Here is a 12589-nt window from a genome sequence, read left to right as displayed (position 1 = left end):
AACTGGGTAGTCGTCTCCGAAGCATCCTTCAGCATAGAGCATCTGACATGACATCTGCATTCTATGGTTGGTAAAGACATCGTTTGCCCGCCACTTTGCATGCTCCCTGTCATTTTCAACCGTTTGTGGGGGAGAACAAGTCCATTCAGCCGCATTTAGACCCAACTCCCGCCCTCTCCGGGTGCATGCTTCCTCGAACCAGTCCTTTAAACCGTTTGATGCGCACCAAAGATAGCCAATAGAAACCTGATTAGTACAAATTGAAAGAAAAGATTTTAATATTGTTTGATTCTCACGAATTAGAGCCGCCAGTGGAAGTGCCGACAAACACCACAAGCACCGCAGCGTACGTGGCGGTAGAGACCAGGGTATCGACATTAGAAACGCGGACGCCAAACGACAGAAGCAGTGAGAAGATGATGACGGCCACAGACACCGTCACCAAGCTTTTCGTCTGCGACGGGTTGAGCGTCATGATGATCATGGGCGCAACAAGAAAGACGGGCCCGATGAAGGAGATGATGAAGCGGGCGAGGCGGTCGACAAATGGTGAGACTGAACGGGGAGGCTTTCCCTCGGGCAAGTCGCCATCGCCCTTCTGAAGGCACTTTGAGCGTGAGAAGGCCAAGTTGTCGGGGATGTACTTGAGCAGAGACTCGCGAATGGGGTCGATGTTTGCGTTTACATCATGGCAGTATGCGTAATGTGCCTCGTATGGATCGTCAAGGTCCAGCTCGGCGTCGAAGTATTTTTGTAGCAGAAGCTTGCGATGCGGAATGCTCGCCTTCTCCACATTCTTCATGTTTCTGAGGAACTGATAGTCGCGAATCGCCGTTGCTTAAGCCATTCAGTGTCAGTAGATGGATCCGTAGCACTTCCATGAGGCGGGTGAATGTCCTTACCATAGTGCTTCAGGCCAACGCGGAGTTTCTCCAGCGATTCAGCATCTGATACATGCTCGTTCTGGATACGCCTCTTTATTTGCACAAGCTGGATCTGTAGCTCGACGATATTGAGACGATGGAGGAACTCCAGACGAAGGAAATGAAAGTCCTCTTCCTCGTTGAGGGATCTCGCCACATAGTCCAAGATTTTCGAGCTGTCTCCTTTGGCCTCCATGAGCTTCCACTGTGGCTATAGGCCTGAGGAGTCCTAAGCACTGAAAACCTTGGATGCCCTCCACCTGAGGACATGTCTCTTCTTTTCATATAGTTCCAAGCAAGGCTCCGTCACTTGTCCCCCACCCGACGGAGGGGCGCGGCTCTTCTCCTCGCCATCCTATGCGTCCGGAAGAAGCAAATCAGCAGCGTCCACGTCGAGCTGCATACAATGTGCTGCAGACCTACGCAAGAACATCAACCCAGCAGCCTCCATGCATGTATATGAGAAGCATCTCCCCTCGAACCCCGCTTTTCGCTGAGAAGCAGCTTCCACACGCTTTCGACAAACGGCCGTTGCTGTTGTGAGCACGTTATAGAGCCGTGATGAGTGCAGTGTCTTCATTCTCAGACTCGCGCGAGTTCCTGGGTGTCCATAGAGATGCTCATTCGTTCAGGTCTTCTTACCACAGACTGGCTCGCAAATGCCGTCGCAACCCTTCTCCATCGATTCCGACAACGACGGCTCTCGTCTCAGCGGCTTTGACCTCGGCAGCGCCAGTTGTCAAGTTCGAGGCTCGCCGCCCTCGCGTATTATTCGTGCCGGATATTCCAAAGCCGTCACATTCCACCATCACACTTTCACATTACGCTTCCGTGAGCCAAACTTCCTTGTCCGCAGCTGTTGGAGGCCAAGATGCTCCTCCACAAACTCCATCCCCGGAACCTGCTGCACTCCGCCCACGTCCTCGCATTTCGATACGCACAACTACCATTGATGATGGTACTCCTTATCAGTCTCCCTCCTCCCGAGAGACACTTCGAAACAACAGCAGTAAAGAATCACTCGCCTCTCCAACGCCGTCTCCCGCAACAACTATATCATTGACATCGCCACGGCTCGAGGTTCCTATCTCACCACACAGTCCTAGAAGAAATCGCTTCAGCCGAGGACATTCCCCCGCCTGCCCCCTACGCAATGCATCTCAAGACTCTCATCTTTCGCAAAGCTCTTTACGGACCACGGGCTCCCCAGTGTCCAACAAATTTGAAGACCTGCTTCAGGCCATAGGAAGCATGGTAGACGATCACGTCAGGCAGCTGCGAGGTTCACTTCTCTCCCCTGTCGGCAAGTCCTCAAAGTTGCCAAGAGACCATTGTCGGGAGACTCTAGTCTCCCTCCAACAGGAGATTCACTCCCTTCTCCAACGGCCACCTACAGATCCCACAAATAGTGAGCAACTTCAGGCCTTTCGTTCTAGAGTAGTTCTGACGCTGAACTCTTCTATCTTCCTAGCTCTCCGCTATCGCGCGCTTTTCGAGCTGTATCATGAGCTAAGGGAAACGCTGGTCAGCTTTCAACGCGACCTAGCAGCTGAGAGGATCAGCGATAATTACTGTGCTGATTTCTGTCAGAACATTGTAGACTACGGAAAACGGCTAAATTCTTTTGTAGTCAAGACATGGTAACTGAAGAATGGGTGAGCAAGATCAGGCACGCAAAATATTTCGATATGTAGGAGTAATGTTTGTCACAATATGGCTGATGGGCCCAGAAAAAGGCGTGATGCTTCTGGGACCGCGAAAACCATTGAGTATGGCGTAAACAGTTGACCTGAAAGATGCTAAGAAACCAATGACTATGCAAAGGAGAACGTTAATATAGATTTGTTCATCAGTTCTGAGAATGAGGATATATTCTCATCCATCTATGTACATATTGCCCTGCAAAATGCCCTGCTGCGGAGGAATATATCACGAAAGGCCAACCACCTCATAGTTCCAGTTGCAAACCGAGTTGGAACTCTGCGCTGCTACTTGCTTCGTTCCCGTGGCCGAGGCAACCACAGAGCCAGCACTATTGACGACTTGGATATACTGCCCACCGCCAACACGCAAGCCAGGAACAGCACCATAGTTGAGCCCAGCAGAGCCAGCAAAGCTGCCAATGAGCTGGTTGTTGCTGTACACTCTGATGGTGTATCCATTCGACGGCAGTAGGACAGCATAGTTGACCGTATCCTGGCCCTGTTGGTAGTTCTGTATCGTCGACGAACAGCTGGCGCTCTTAAGCAACGTACGATACCACAATGACCCAACGGGCGCTGAGCCGGGAGGCAAGATCTGGCTGCCGCTGGTGGCCGTGCCGCTCTTGTATGCCTTGATGAAGGGCGTCACCAGCTGCTGCCATCCAGTGTGGTCGAACCCGTTGGCATAATCGCCAATTGGCGAGCCCGCGATTTGTTCCGCAAAGAAGTTGCCCACATAGTGGCCCTCGCCGGCATCGTTCCAGGTAATGAGTTCCACGAGATCGGGCTTCAGTGCTAGGATTTGTTCAAAGCGTTGCGGCAGGTTGACCTCGCCAATGCGGTACCAGTCTTGGCCTGGGCCGAGGTACTTGAACTGAAAGCTAGACAGAGCTGTTGACCTCATTAGCTGGCCATGATTGCTAAAAACAGGTGTAATGGGGAAGTATGGGTTACTCACGCATCATGAATACCTTCTGAGCTGCTCGTGCCTGCTGAGCCAGGTTCTGGTCAACCACGTCTGACACATTCGAGATGGTGGTACCTGGGTCAGGCCATGCCGACTCCCAGCTAAAGACGCCATCAGCAGAGGGATAGCTGGAAAAGAAGTTGTTCGGCCAGCCGCTCCAATCGCCAAAACTGGGAACAAAATACGGGTTGATGCCCTGGGAAATCAGAGGCTGCTGGAAGCCCGAGACCCAGTCGGAGTTTGCAATGAAACCACCGTCATATGTGCTGACAAAAGGCCGGCCAGAAATCTTGTAGTATGACGGTCGAGAAATGTAGTTGAGCAAAAAGGATGGGATCTGCGACGGCGTGATGGTCCGCCAGCTCATGTCAAAGGATATGAACAGCTTGAAGCCGTTCTGGTCCGCCGCGTCGAACAGATACTGCAGTGCATTCAGTGCCCATGAAGATGTGATGTCGTGCGTGTTGAGCGCAAAAGCATCGAAGCCAACTGCCTTTGCATCATTGACGTCTTTGACTGCTTCATCTGGAGTCATGCTGCCGACCATGTAATGCGCGAATCTAATAGCAGAAGCTCGGCGTTAGTACAGATAACTCCCGGCTGCGATGTATAATGAATGCACATACACTGCTCTCGGGACTGTAGTCGCCGTCGGCCCGCTGGACGTGGTTGGCTTTGTAGAAGTTGACCTGATGGTTGTCCGAGCTGTGCTTGACGCAGGAACTGAAGTGGCTGGGCTGCCCGTTCCTTTGGTTGCCTATAGTACAAAGTTAGAAATTGAAAACTGTCATCGCGACAAGAGTCTTTGCTTACCAGCGACGCAGTAGAGTAGCCAGAAGGAACAGAAGTCACGCAAATGCCAGCTACAGATCCGCCATTCACAAATGCTCCGGTCAGACCAACCTCGCAGCAGAATCCGTTCCCGTAACTGCCCGTCCACAACGACCATGCTGGGCTTGCACAGGTGGGCGCGCCTTCAACACTGCCTCTACAGTTGCTTGCTATTTCAGAAAGCCAATATTAGATATTGGTCGTCGTCATTGATCTTTATGAAAACACTCACTCGTAGGGCAACAGGCAGTCACTTCTCCATTTCCAGTCGCTTGACAAAACGAGGTTGAAGGGCAGCAGGACCCGTTGCCGCACGACTGGGTTCCGGAAGGGCAGGTTGATGATTGCAAGGACCAGCCCTGGCCGGCGACAGCCCGGAGTTGGAGAGGAGAGAGGACGGCTGAGAGAGCTGGAGACGAAAGAGCTCCCACAACGATGAGAGAGACCGGAGCCCTCATTGTTGTAAGAAAAGGCAGACAGCAATGCTGGGAAACTAGATGAAAGGGTTGTCAACGGGCTGTACTCTGTGTTACATCGCCCTTTCTTGTCGCAGAACATCAAGCCGTATATATACACATTTGGCCCCGACCTGTACGTTTCTTTTTCGACGATATTCGGGTCTTTGATCCCCGAAGCATCCACTCGTCTCATTCTGCCGGTGCCAAGCAGATGAACGAACACCAGCGTCAACAATCTTCTCAGCGCACATCGTGATCGGGGGTTACGGAGGACAGACTCTTACGATCTTCTTCATTGGGCAAGTGGGAATGGCTTCAGCAAAGCACGAGAAGATAGAACAGAAATCACCCCGCAATCCCGATCCTCCACGTGGACCCGAATCGGCCCGCCTCTGATGCTAACGGTCTGTGGGATTCGACTTTCCGGTGAGCTTCTTGGCTATTTCGTCTTTGGTTCTCTTCCCGTATCCTAACATTCCACTACTCCCAGCATGAATGACAAGTTTCTATGCTTGGAATAAAGCCCAGATGATGCATGGAGACGAGAGGCGTCGCACTCGAAAAGGAACAAGCAGCTTGTTTCCATTCTGCAGGTTCACCTGCTCAGGTACAACAGCATATCTTATTCCCGGATGGATGATGGCTTGTGGAGAAAATCCTTGCATGATACTCTAACCCCTGCCAGATCCATCTGCAGGCACCTTGGCATACGGAGGACATGTACATATAGAGTTGGCTTGCCGCAAAGCATCGTACTACTAGCCGGCTTCCAAGAGCATGTGTCGATGCATAGTCTCGTTTAGCGATCCCTGGAGCACGGCTCATAAGCGACGGAAGCTGATCGAATCCTTTTCGACGAGCCAGGTTCGCGTCTATTCGCAGCCAATCGGCTAGAGTTACAGGCACGCTTGTATGATGAACACACAGACTTCTCGGTCATTCCATCACTATTCCAGGCATTTTGGTTCAAGGGAGCATATCTCTTTCCATGACACATGCAAGGTCTTCATCGCCTGATTCTCTGCTCACCTTATCGCGCCGGTATATACTTTGCAATGAGCTCTGTAGGCTTCATCCTGATCATCGACATGGATCAGATCATAAACGGCATCATTGATGGGTTTTTCCATGTCTCACTCCACGATTAAGCCCCCAGCGTGGATTGTTCGTCATGATTTGGATCCAGTTGAAAGGCCGAGGTATGCACGTCGAGTTCCGAAATATTACAGAGGAGAGGCACGGGAAGCATGCCTCATGCCATCTTCATGTTGGAAGGAGAACAGCGGTTGGCCAGGCCTACCATACGTGCAAGGGTTGCGCAATGACATATGATCCGGCAGACTCCTCTACCACTTCTTCCAGGGGCGTTGTGGAACTTCCTGAAATGTGGACGCATCACTCTAATGATAAACAGAATGGTAGGTCAAATCCATGTAGGTACTCAATGATGCACGATTAGGTACCTACAGTAACCAAGGCAAGGAAGTCATATTCATGATTTCGTTCTAGCTCTGAAGTTCATCGTTATAATTAGTACGCAAGCACAAACCTCGCCATGTGTACGCAAATACACACCACTGCAAGGTGGGTAAAAAGGCACCAACTATCGCAGCATGTAGGTATCACCAGGAGACAGAATGAGAGCAAGAAGCCTGAAACAGTACAAGGCCATTGATTCTCTAAGCTACTAGGCCGCAACGACGGCCACGGTGACTGGACGGAGCGTTTCAGAGTGGCATTACAGTTGCTGAATCGAACCCGGCGACGGTATGCAGTACCAATCATCAGGCTTGATAGAAGCAAGCGCACGGTTGTTAGCAGAGTGTATTGATTGAGTCAAAACTGGAACCCCCTCCTTCCCTAGAGGTACAGATTATTGTATCTTGAAGGTGGACAGACTCTTATAAAGATCACAGCGACACCAGGAGCAGACATTCTCCAGGAATATAGACAAGACAAGATGACAAGGACGTTCGTTGGAAGTTCTTTATGGCTTGTCCATTTCATTGCAACCTTTCGTATGAGTGCGTTCAATGATCGTATCATTTCAAGCCCAGATGTGAAGCTGGAAGGAAACATCGGCCCCATCTCTGAAGTTGATGCACCGATCAGCACTGAACGATCGAATTACAGGTACTACTTCGCATACAAAGATTGCTTTATTCTGTGGTACTCCCACATTCTTATTAGTGTGAGAAGACCAGCTCTACAAAGCTCTGTTCAGCATCTTCAAGTTGCTGTCATACAGATCCGGAAGCCCTTCTCTCCCTTTATCAGTTATCCAGAGTGATGGACGTTGAGGACTTGATGGAGCTGCGTGACGCTACGCTGCGCTTCCTTCATCAGAGGTAGCCTCTAGCTCAATCTCATAAACTGCTTCTCTTTTCACGATTATTTGAATCCATTACATATTCGGCCAAGCCGCAAACAGATCGAGATCGCTTCTCAGCTCTCAGGAACCATGAAGTCATGGGCTCTCGTCCAGGTCCTGCAGGGTAGCGGGTACGCGACACTGTACGGCACCCGTTACCCAAGAGGCACTTCTCCGCATTCTCGTCGACGAATCACAGCGCCGCAAACGCCCGATTTGCCACTCAGCTCCAGCGGTCCAGCCGCCTGCAGCCGCTATTGTCCCACTGGAGCTTATCGATACTGGACGAGGTACCGACGGCGTACCGGTGCTGCGGCGGCCCAGTAGCGGATACCTGGCGGTACTCCGATGCCCGGGTCGCGCCTCGATCCGGAGATCCGCATGCCGATCGCCCGTCCAACGTCGAGTGAAGCTCGTCTCACTTCCACCTCCTTCCATTGCTTGCTTCTGTGCATCGTCAACTTTTCCTCCCCTCAATCGGCCTTGAATCCGTCCACGACCTGCTCTAGGATGGCTCAGCAGCTCACCAGCTAACGATCCCTACAGTCAACCGCTGCCACACCGTCTGAATCATCACTAGAGCTGCCTCCGATCCAGCACAATTGGCCTCCTCGCCGGCGCTGTGCTTCCCCAGGGCGGAGCGGTGAAACAACGCAAAAGTCGCCATCAACCGCCATGTCTGAACCGGATCTGGCCGGCACGGTTGGCAGCCCAAACAGCGCCGACAGCGTGCATCGACAGGCTGCCATCCTCGACCGTCATCTTCCCGAGGGCTACTCGGCCGATCCAGAGGTCAGCCTGGCCAACGGGCCCGTCGAGGTGCCCGTAGAGCCCATTGTCGGTTCTGCCTCGGCGAGCCAACGCGGTGCCTCTGCTACTCCTGCGACGGCCTCTGCGACCGAGCTGGGAGGCTCCAACAGTAATGGCAATGGCAATGGCAACGAGAATAACGGGAGCAGCGACGCAACGCCGACCCTCGAGACGCTCGAGTCCTCGCTCAAGCTTCAGGGCGGCGACATCCATCGCGACATGTTCAAGATCAAGGCCAAAGCAGGCTCTCTCCGCCGATCCAATACCTTCTCTCACCGCCGCTCGCCCGACCTGAGTCCGGCAGGCGAGTTGACGCACTCTGAGCAGCTCGAGCCCGGCGGTTTCAGGCGGCAGCACCTGCGGCGCCGAGCTCGACAGAGGCAGCAGAGCGGCATGATTGTGGCCAACACGTTCGTTGACTTCCTCGACCTCTACGGCAGCTTTGCCGGCGAAGCGCTCGACGATACGGACGACGATGACGAGTCTGCCGTCACTGATGAGGCGGAAGAAGCCGCCGACGAGCGGCGTCCGCTGCTTGCGCGACCGAGTGCTGGTCGCCGGAGAAGCTCCCGCCGTCTTGCCCGCCAGGGTGACGCGAGCACAGTCAAGACCTTCTTCACGCTGCTCAAGGCTTTCATCGGCACAGGCATCCTGTTCCTGCCCAAGGCATTCCGCAACGGAGGTATCCTCTTTTCGTCACTGGCGCTCATCTCCGTGTCACTGGTCAATTGCTTCTGTTTCCGCTTACTTCTGGACTGCCGCCACAAGTACGGCGGTGGCTATGGAGACATTGGCGAGGCCGTCGTTGGACCCCGGTTTCGAAGCTTGATTCTCGCCTCCATTGCCATTTCTCAGCTGGGCTTCGTCTGCTCAGGCATTATCTTCACTGCTGAAAATCTCTTCTCCTTCCTCGACGCTGTCACCAACGGCCTTGGTCATTTCGGGGTGTCGGGCCTAATTGCGCTTCAGTTCCTCCCTCTCATTCCGTTAGCCTGGATCCGCAACATCTCCAAGCTGGGTCCGGTTGCTCTGGTGGCGGACGCCTTCATCCTCATTGGACTCGTATACATCTGGTATTTTGACATTCGAAGCCTGGTCAGGCACGGTATGGAGCCAAGCGTCAAGCTCTTCAACCCCTCCGATTTTCCCCTGACTCTGGGCTCGGCGATCTTCACGTTTGAGGGCATTGGCCTGATCCTGCCAATTCAGTCGAGTATGAAGAAGCCTCATCAGTTCAAGGGCCTCCTCTACTTTGTCATGCTCCTCATCACGGCCATCTTCACATCAGTCGGCGCACTCTGCTATGCGACGTTTGGAGAACACACCAAGATTCAAATCATCTCCAATTTTCCCCAGGACTCGCCTCTCGTCAATGCAGTCCAGTTTCTCTACTCGCTGGCCGTACTGGCTGGCGAGCCTGTGCAGCTGTTCCCCGCGATCCGCATATTGGAAACGTCGATTTTCGGAGAGCGCGCCACTGGTAAGAAGAGCGCGGCAATCAAGTGGAAGAAGAACGGCCTCCGGGCCTTGACCATTGTGGCATGCATCGGCGTGGCGGTGGTGGGAGCAAGTGATTTGGATAAGTTTGTGGCGCTGACGGGATCTTTTGCCTGCATTCCATTGGTCTACATGTATCCGGCATTCCTGCATTTCAAGGGCGTTGCTGAGAGCAGGTGGGAGAAGACTTTGGACGCAGTGACAATGGTGGTGGGAGCCGTTGCCATGGTCTATACGACATCCGTCATTGTATCGCAATGGGTTGGAGGCTGACGTAGCCGGCATCTGGACAGATTGGTAGAAGATGTACGTGTACGATGGGGTGGTGCTTGACATGGCTTGAGCTTTGTCTTATGTTTTCATGAGCGGTGTGTACGAGTGTAGCTGGCTGTTTGCTTACTTGTTATTAGTACTAGCGATGAAGATAGGATATCTGGAAATCATCAACGGCTCCTGTCCTTGATTCAGATGAAAGTGGCCATTATCCCCTGGTGGTGTCAACCCTGCGGGCAAACAATCAGCTGGCATAACCTATCACGGATCATTTGAACCCGCCAGACGCATAATGAGCTTCCTTGGTACAGTGCTTGATAAGTTCTTTTTCATTTGTTTGTCATTTGCTAATGTAGATACAACATAGCATGTCTTATATATTAAGCCCAATGTCTACGAGCTCCCTGCGTGCCCGCATTCTATCGTGCCCCCGTCTGGACAGACCAGAGGCAAGTCAACGCTCTAAAGGCATTGCGAGTAGTCTGTATTTTAGCGGTTAGCATCTCAAAATCACTCCCGTCAGGCATGGGGATACGAACAGTCGTTGCTATACTGGCACGTAGTGCCCGACGTGCACGTCTTGCACCCGCTGTACCCAATGCCACCGCACTGCCCCCAGTGAGTCTGCGTGCAGCTCGGGCTGCTCGAAGTCGTCGAGCTCCTCCGTGTAGTCGAAAACGTCGTGCTGGACGCAGGCGGGGGCGGGGGCGCAGTCGAGTTCGTAGTAGACCCAATGTCTCCCCAGCGGATGTTGGAGAAGACGACGTGCGTGTTGGGGTTGTTGGCCAGGATGTTGGATGGGTTGCCCTCGGTGCTGCTGCAGGGGCCGGCGTTGCCGCTGTCGAGCCAGTTCATGTACTGGCTGTTGTCGTTCCAAATGCTGAACACGAGCACCATGCCGCTGCTCAGGGCCTTGCCCATGGTGGCGAGGCCGCCGTAGGCTGAGGCGGACGGGCAGGACGAGATGGTGTCGCCGCCGGGCTGGGCGCTGGGGATGTCGACGCCGTTTTGCTGGTACTTGCGGGTGATGCTCACAAGGTTGCCCGAGGGCGAGCCGTTGTCCGTGTTGAACTGGGTGATGATGGTGAAGGTCTTGGAGGTGTCAACGGTATCTCCGGGGCCGTAGTAGCTGGAAAACCATGTCAGCATGGAAAACCGCGAGAGCGCCAGGAAAGGGGTAGTAGTGGCATCAGGCTCACCTTTTGTAGCCGCTGCCATAGGGGTTGAAGCCGCAACCGGCAGAGTCGCAGGCCGTGGCCGTGCAAGAGTGAGGGGTCAAGGCATTCGCCCTCGAGTTGCCCTCCAGGATATCCATCTCGTTGCAGCAGAAGCCCTGGTGGCTAGTGTTGAGGGTGCCGTTCCTCCATGTCTGGACGGGGCACTGAGCATCGCAGTAGCCGCTCCCGTAGTTGGCACCGGCCGTGTTATACTGGTTGGCGCCCCCGTTCTCGTCCATCTGAGACAGGTAGAGCGAGCCGTTCTCTCCACACGGCAGAGCAGAGAGGTCGACGTCGAAGCTCAGCTCCTGGCCGTTGAGCTTCAGCATCACGTACTCACCGTCAGAGTCCAGGAGATACAGCCGAGGAGAGACGCTGCTGTAGCCGCCAGAGCTGCTGGGCATGTACTGGTTCATGGTGAGGCTGCTGCCCGAGGTCGTGACGCCCGAGGCGGCGTAGTCGACGCCCTCGATGAAGCAGTTCTTGCCACAGGTCGCCTCGTCAGGGCAGAGCGTGGTGTTGACGCCGCCGTTGACGGTGCACGAGTTGTAGTTTGCGTCGTGCATCCAGCGGTAGTTCCAGTCAAGGACCACCGAGGTGTCCTGGGCCACGCACCCCCCGGACTTTGTACACTTGTAGGTTGTCAACTTGGGATGGACCTCGGGGGTGCTGGTACCCGGTTGCTGGGCGGCGACGAGCCGGGCAATGGCCAGGATGGCCGTGGTCAACGGCAGTGTAACTGAGGGCGCCATTTTGGGACAACAAGAAGGACTAAGATAGGGGGGGGGGAGGGTGCTTGGCGAACAATCTGATGGCGACAAGACAAAGTTTGCGGTTGTTGTCTTTATAAGTTGGATTTGCAACACAGAGTAACTCTGCCTCGATATGGCGGGCTCGTCTGGTCAGTTTGAGCGATACAGATGCCGACTTCCGTTATTTCTGTTAGGCTATGAGATGTTGGAAATAGCCTCCAGGACCCGATAGGTTGGCTTGGAGTATCTGAGCAGAACCATGCTTTTTGCCGTCATTTACGGTTTCCAATGCTACTGTCGTATCCTTCTGCAAGGGGAATATGGGAAAATGAATCCAAATGAAACGCGGGCCTGGATTCCTGCTACCAGCTGCTGTTTCGAGCCGTTATACAGACTCAACCCTTGTGTCCCCCGTCGATAGTACCTTTAGCAAAATTTCGGCAAAACTCATACTGTATCATCGTTCGAAAATAACGGATAATTAGACAACGGACAAAGGACGAGGACAGATTTCAGGTTTTCTCTAGGCTTATTGTATACAATGATTTAGCCTGATTGGTCCAGGCTCTATACCATGGTGGCAGACGGGAAAACAAATCAGTTGTAACCAGCTTCATCTTCCCCTGGCGAGATGGTCCTCTCTTAGACTGGGCTTCTCTCATAGATTCGATACCACTTACCCTCCCGAGACACGTCTCTTTGGTTCTCCAGAGCCACAGCAGGCGAAGCAACTGGTTTTATGGAATCTACAGCCTTGCTCTGCATTACGACATCTGTCAGCAATCTG

The 12589-nt window shown here is 53.4% G+C and overlaps 5 protein-coding genes across 5 annotated transcripts; 2 read left to right on the top strand and 3 right to left on the bottom strand.

Moving 5' to 3' along the window:
• Positions 1–292: 292 nt before the first annotated feature.
• TRIREDRAFT_107844 (uncharacterized protein) lies at positions 293–1119 on the bottom strand (the record flags this gene model as incomplete). Its single annotated transcript, XM_006965614.1, has 2 exons — positions 293–837; positions 903–1119. 2 exons carry the CDS (start codon positions 1117–1119, stop codon positions 293–295), a joined length of 762 nt encoding a protein of 253 aa, XP_006965676.1.
• A 365-nt stretch (positions 1120–1484) lies between these two features.
• On the top strand, positions 1485–2567 carry TRIREDRAFT_107843 (uncharacterized protein; the record flags this gene model as incomplete). The annotated part of the gene is made up of 2 exons (XM_006965767.1): positions 1485–2331; positions 2395–2567. The coding sequence occupies 2 exons, from the start codon at positions 1485–1487 to the stop codon at positions 2565–2567; spliced, it is 1020 nt and encodes a 339-aa protein (XP_006965829.1).
• Positions 2568–2852: 285 nt separating this feature from the next.
• On the bottom strand, positions 2853–4882 carry TRIREDRAFT_71532 (uncharacterized protein; the record flags this gene model as incomplete). The annotated part of the gene is made up of 5 exons (XM_006965613.2): positions 4657–4882; positions 4403–4594; positions 4220–4346; positions 3585–4153; positions 2853–3517 (listed from the first exon to the last, which is right to left on the bottom strand). The coding sequence occupies exons 4-5, from the start codon at positions 4126–4128 to the stop codon at positions 2853–2855; spliced, it is 1209 nt and encodes a 402-aa protein (XP_006965675.1). The 5' UTR covers positions 4129–4153; positions 4220–4346; positions 4403–4594; positions 4657–4882.
• Positions 4883–7928: 3046 nt separating this feature from the next.
• TRIREDRAFT_62711 (transmembrane amino acid transporter protein) lies at positions 7929–9833 on the top strand (the record flags this gene model as incomplete). The annotated part of the gene is made up of 2 exons (XM_006965766.1): positions 7929–8045; positions 8157–9833. 2 exons carry the CDS (start codon positions 7929–7931, stop codon positions 9831–9833), a joined length of 1794 nt encoding a protein of 597 aa, XP_006965828.1.
• Positions 9834–10203: 370 nt separating this feature from the next.
• On the bottom strand, positions 10204–11812 carry cel7b (glycoside hydrolase family 7). Its single transcript, XM_006965612.1, has 3 exons — positions 11033–11812; positions 10373–10962; positions 10204–10315 (listed from the first exon to the last, which is right to left on the bottom strand). Exons 1-3 carry the CDS (start codon positions 11800–11802, stop codon positions 10296–10298), a joined length of 1380 nt encoding a protein of 459 aa, XP_006965674.1. The 5' UTR covers positions 11803–11812; the 3' UTR covers positions 10204–10295.
• Between the last annotated feature and the right edge of the window lie 777 nt (positions 11813–12589).

The sequence above is a fragment of the Trichoderma reesei genome (assembly GCF_000167675.1).
Source record: "Trichoderma reesei QM6a unplaced genomic scaffold TRIREscaffold_10, whole genome shotgun sequence".
Classification (NCBI taxonomy): domain Eukaryota; kingdom Fungi; phylum Ascomycota; class Sordariomycetes; order Hypocreales; family Hypocreaceae; genus Trichoderma; species Trichoderma reesei.
Note: the sequence above shows the minus strand (reverse complement) of the source record. Positions and strands in the feature narration are given on the sequence as shown.